We start from the raw sequence: 6,000 nt of genomic DNA on the forward strand, positions 1-6,000 counted from the left end.
TTACAAAGAGATTTTAAGGTTAAACGAGTTTTTGATTTTTAAGAAGATTATATGCAAGTTTAATGTGAAGTTTGTTTCTTTGTCTATATGATAATTTTAATAACTTTTTAGACATACATTTTATTATTTGTAATGAACTAACGAATGATTTAAAAATACTAAACATTTACGAATAATTGTTTTTGTGTTTGATAAGAGAAACTTAAGGTTAGGACTATTGATAAATAACTCAAAAGCAATTGCATAGAATATAAGTTTCAGTTTAATCAACCATTTAAAGTTAAACCTTTTAATTTGCTTCATAACTATTTTTTTATGTACTTTCATAAGTTCATTTAAGTTAATAAAACAAACTAAAAGTTTTTTGTATGCCCATAATGACTTTAATATTAAAATTTGACATCGGTCTTGAGTTCAACACAATCCGATACACTTACATATACGTATCTTAATATTGTGTAACAATACTTACTACTAATATATTATTTTTTTAAATTTTAAAGCTTAAAACACTCATAAAAGACACGTGAGGTAGAAGGAAACATATATGATTGTGTAACTTTTCAAGATCCCTAAATGATTTAGAGTAAAGTGCCATCTTCGTCCCTATGGTTTGGCAAATAATACGAATTTAGTCAAAAGTTTATTTTTTGCATATGGACCCTCCACGTTTCAAGTTCTTGCCAATTACATCCAAAACACTAACCCCGTTAAATTTAATCGTTAAGTTAGGGGTAGACATGTCTTTTCACTATTTGTTTATTATAATACTTGTTTCAGTGAACTGCGGTTTTTGTCCTTGTGGTTTGTTCAAATCTGCGATTTTAGTCTAATAGTTTCAAGTTTCCAATTTTCGTTCTTGTAGTTTCATTTCACTTGCAATTAAACTCGAATTTATTAACCTCGTTAAGTCTGGTCATTAACCCATTTGTGTGCCTCGCACGTGACGACCAGTTTTGTTGTTTTTCTCCCCAAATAAATCTCAGTCCTAATTCGCAAGCCCCCTCACGTGAGGGGATGGGTGTATTTGGGGGAAAAGGAGAAAAGAAGAAACAAAACCACCTATCACGTGAAGTGCACACTAATGGGTTCAACGACCAGACTTAATGAGATTAGGGAATTCGGGTTTAATTGCAAGTGAAATGAAAACATAGAGAAAATTGCAAACTTGAAACTATTGGACTAAAATCGCAGATTTGGACAAACCAGAGGGACGAAAGTCGCAGTTCACCGAAATAAGTATTATAATAAAGAAATAGTGAAAGGACATGTCTACCCCTGACTTAACGATTAAATTTAACGGGGTTAGTAATTTGGATGTAATTGGCAAGAACTGGGAAAAGTGGTAACTATTATTAATCTAAAACTCTATAAAAAAAAACATAAAGTGGCCCAAAAATTGCCGGCTGAAGGTATTGTTGTGCAGCTTGGACTCGTTAAAAAGACGGTGCAGCAGCAACAATCAAATATTCAAATTACACAGCGAATCGACTCACACCCATCCCCCAACTTGATTCAATTATATACACATACATCCATCTTTTCAAATTTACAGAAACCCCTTATTATTATTATTATCAGATCTTAAACCCCATCTCACCGATCTTTACTCATTGAAGATTGATTAAAAACCAGGTATCTTTCAATTTAATGCGATTCTTCAAAAGCCCATTATTATTTGAGCTTAATTTCGATGCTTGTTGATTTAGATTGGTGAATTAGTGTGAAAATTGATGTAAAGATTTGATTTTTTTGTTTGTTGGTGTGACAATTAAGGATTTGGAACCCATGAATGAATGTTTCGTGTTAGTGTTTGTGTTTGTTGGGAGTTAGATTTGGTCGTTGACTTAAAAGGGTACTTATGACTTCCATGTTTTTGCTGGTTTTGTAAGATTCCTATTGCTTTAAGTATCTTCGGGTTCGGTTTCTTGCTTCAAAGGGATGATAGATTAAAATGATGTGTGCCGTAATATATGTTTGATCTTTCGGATCACACAATTTTCCATCTTACAATCGATGGGCATTTTGAACTTTAAAGCGGCATTGATCTTAATACGTTTGACCAATGTTCTAATATGTAGTTTGCTATGATGTTGTTTTCAGGTTTGAATAATTCTTGATTTTGTAGTCACTTGTGGGGGTGTTTCTTTATAAACATAAGTTATTACCTTTGTGGATATAACCGTGTGATGCGTGATCTGTAAATGACGTTATCAAAGGCGTGGCGATTAGAGTCTTTAGGCATGAAAGACATGCAACAAATATTACCTCAACACCGCCATCGTGGGCAAATAAAAAAACCAACTTGGATTATCGTGTTGCTTTCGTTAGTTTGCATGTTCTTAGTTGTTGCTTATATCTATCCGCCTCAAACTTCTACCGCCTGTTATATCTTCTCGGCTTCCGGTTGCCAAACGTTATCCAGCTGGCTTCCACCTGCGGTTAGAGAGTTAAGCGATGATGAAATTGCAGCTCGTGTGGTAATTGATAACATCTTAAACACGCCTCCTTTGGAGTCCAAAAATCCCAAGATTGCTTTCATGTTTTTGTCAGTTGGATCGTTACCGTTTGAGAAGTTGTGGGACAAGTTTTTTCAGGTATATAACATAGTTGCTTTTATATTATTCATTTTGTAGGTTTTATGATTTGGGCGATTATTTAAAAATATTGTATGTATTGACACTTGTGTATTTAGGGTCATGAAGGTCGATTTTCAATCTATATTCATGCATCCAGAGATAAACCCGTCCATAGTAGCAATTACTTTGTCAACCGGGAAATTCGAAGTGGCAAGGTTTGTTTATTTATTTATATCACATTAATTTTGGTTATATATTATTTTTGTCTTATTCGTATCACATTAATTTTTTAATGTGATTATGTAATACTGAGTAATTGAATCCCGATCCCGGATATGATAAAACTGTATAATATAATGTTTGGATGTGCTTCTTCTATTTGAAGTTGTAGTGAGTATACATTTCGGTTCTTTAAGGAATTATTTGATAAAATGACCAAACAATATATTTAAGGAGTGATTTTTTTATTGGTTGTAAAATGGGAGTATAATCTTAGCTAATCAAGGTTAAAAGAAGGATAAATAGGTTATTTAATTTTACTTTGGGATAATCAGTTTTATTGCTGCTGGTTTGTAAAGATTGTTTGACAATCAAGTATTCATTGTTTGACAATCAAGTATTCAAATGTCAAAATTTGTTGGTCTAAACCCCCTTAAGTTGCTTGAACTTCATCTTTCTTGCTCTTTTTTAATTTTTATTTTAAAACATATTGTGGGTTTAAAATTATTAATTAAACGATTAAGATCTTAAATCATGATCTGAATGTGTCGTGCAGGTAGAGTGGGGCACGGTTTCTATGGTTGATGCAGAGAAACGGCTTTTGGCCAATGCACTCAAAGACCCTGATAATCAACACTTTGTATTACTTTCTGACAGGTCATACACTCTATCATATTAAAAGTTATTAGCAATTCACTTGCCTTCATTCTGCTACTAAAACTTATTTTCTTTTTGGTATTTCAGCTGTGTACCGTTGCGTGATTTTGACTACGTGTATAACTATCTTATGTACACCAATATCAGCTTCATTGATAGGTATTTATAATTTTGGATGTCGTCATCCTAAAAACCTATCTAGAAATAATAATTCTTATTAAATTTTTGAATGACATTAATTTGTGTTCTTTCTAGCTTCTCGGATCCTGGCCCACACGGAAGTGGCAGGTACTCGGAGCATATGTTACCCGAAGTTGAGAAGAAATTTTTCAGAAAAGGCGCTCAGGTATACTATGATTAGAATGTTTTAGACCTGTTTCTTGATCATAGTTGTCTTGTTAGTTGTCAATTAAGTTTTATATTTTTTATTTTGCTTTAAATATAATCAAGTCTTTTGATTCCGTGCAGTGGTTCACGATGAAGCGCCAACACGCACTAGTAGTTATGGCTGATAGTCTTTATTATACAAAGTTCCGAGATTATTGCAAGGTGAGAATATGAATATATACATTGTGATACATATATATACGTTGTTTTTATAACCTCACTATATGTTTTTGTATAAATATTTTCAGCCTGGTATGGATGGACGGAATTGTTATGCTGATGAACACTACCTGCCAACCTTTTTCCACGTGAGTACATACAACGATACAAAGTTACCCCCTCTCCTCTGAGTTATTAAAGTGTGTTTTAAGTTTTTTTGTTTATTTTAAATGTTTAGATGCATGATCCTAACGGGGTTGCAAACTGGTCTGTTACGCACGTAGACTGGTCAGAAAGAAAATGGCATCCAAAATCATACGAGAAGAAAGATATTTCTGAACAGCTTTTAAAAAATACAACGGTAACACTGACTTTTTCGACATATATCAAACATACACGTTGTTAGATTATAATAAACTTGACTTATTTAGTTTAATTCCTTACATTTGCAGTCAATTACCGAAAGCGTTCATGTTACAAGTGAAGAAAGGGTATGCACATTTGTCACCTTTTTCTTTCCATTTTTTATGGCTATTTTATGATCATAAATCTAAAATAAACATTCGTTGATTATGCAGCCAGAAACCACGATCATCCCTTGCATGTGGAACGGGATGAACCGGCCTTGTTACTTATTTGCAAGAAAATTCTTACCCGAGACTCTAGATAGCATGATAGATCTTTTCTCAAACTATACAGCAAAAATATAATATTCTTACATTTCATTCATTGGTTTGGTCAAACCCATTTTGACATTGTTGTAAAGTTTACAGTTAGGTTCGGACAATTGCTCGGGTTGAGTACATTTGGGGAGATTTAAATTCATAGTGAAGATGTATAACTAGAATTTTTGGTGAGTCTACTTTTTTTTTTCAATATTTGTATTATTTATTGGGATCAATCTTTTAGCTGTCTATTTTGTAATGATTTGTATATTTTTTTTATCAATAACGTGATTTGATGGTACGATAGTTTTTTTTATCGTAAAATGCACAACTTTTTTTGAACAGTTAATATCTTTTCTCTTACCCCTATTTTACTTCATGTTTCAAGTGAGATTAACGTCTACAATCTTTTTATTATTGTCATACACCTTTACTAGTGGACCAATTTTAAGGGTGGGTTAGTATCCTAAAAGGCTAAAACAACATAGTACTTTGTAATTTGTATGAAAAAGAATCCAATTAAATTTTGGCACGTTAAAGATTTTAAATTAGGAAATTTTAGGAATTTCATATATGTCCTTGTAAACTTTGAAAATATCACATACATCCAATTAAAATTTAAAATATCAGCAATTGCAGAACACCAGAACTGGTCCAAGACTCTTGAAATTCAGGAGTTTTGTTAATAAGTGAGGTTTGCCAATAAAATTTTTTTTTAATTGTATGGTTTCAAAGCTCTAGTTTTACTTTTAAAACACACTCTTTTATTTTAATTTCCATCTTTCTTTTTGTCGTCTTCATTTCTTGATCTTCAACTTGTCTTGTTTTATATTTTAAATGAACAAAACTGAAAGACCTAATCTATTATCAAGGTACAGCTTATATTGAAACCAAAATAACAAACTAACAAACCACGGGTCTAGGCTTGATTTACAATTAAACAACACAATAAACAAAAAAAATGCAATCGTTTTGTCAAACAAAAGTTCTAACGAAATAATGCCATATTGTAATTGTCCTATTTGTTTGTAAAAATGACTCTAATACCACTGTCGGCTTTTATACACCTATTTTAAAATTTTACTTTACACCGGAAACATGTGTACGAATCGATCAAAAATGAGCTTTGATCACCACCACATATAGATACTGAATAATCCAACCATAAGGGTTTAAACGAACATACCTTATGACGAGTAAACAACTAACCAAGACTGGGACATCATGAGATAAACGAATCTCTTCAGATGTCACACCCCACCTTGGTGGAATTGTGGAATCAGACGCTCATGATTTTCATAACAATTGTTTAAGCAAACACTTAAATAAAACGG

The 6,000-nt window shown here is 32.4% G+C and overlaps 1 protein-coding gene across 1 annotated transcript; it reads left to right on the forward strand.

The window, feature by feature from the left end:
• Positions 1-1,516: 1,516 nt before the first annotated feature.
• LOC143631506 (glycosyltransferase BC10-like) lies at positions 1,517-4,954 on the forward strand. The gene is made up of 11 exons (XM_077100263.1): positions 1,517-1,635; positions 2,104-2,597; positions 2,696-2,794; positions 3,355-3,455; positions 3,543-3,614; positions 3,711-3,801; positions 3,924-4,004; positions 4,091-4,150; positions 4,240-4,362; positions 4,454-4,492; positions 4,580-4,954. The coding sequence occupies exons 2-11, from the start codon at positions 2,205-2,207 to the stop codon at positions 4,709-4,711; spliced, it is 1,191 nt and encodes a 396-aa protein (XP_076956378.1). The 5' UTR covers positions 1,517-1,635; positions 2,104-2,204; the 3' UTR covers positions 4,712-4,954.
• Positions 4,955-6,000: the final 1,046 nt, after the last annotated feature.

Source organism: Bidens hawaiensis, unplaced genomic scaffold (assembly GCF_021521415.1).
Source record: "Bidens hawaiensis isolate Kalapana, Puna unplaced genomic scaffold, B.hawaiensis_p1.1 tig00006085_1, whole genome shotgun sequence".
NCBI lineage: Eukaryota > Viridiplantae > Streptophyta > Magnoliopsida > Asterales > Asteraceae > Bidens > Bidens hawaiensis.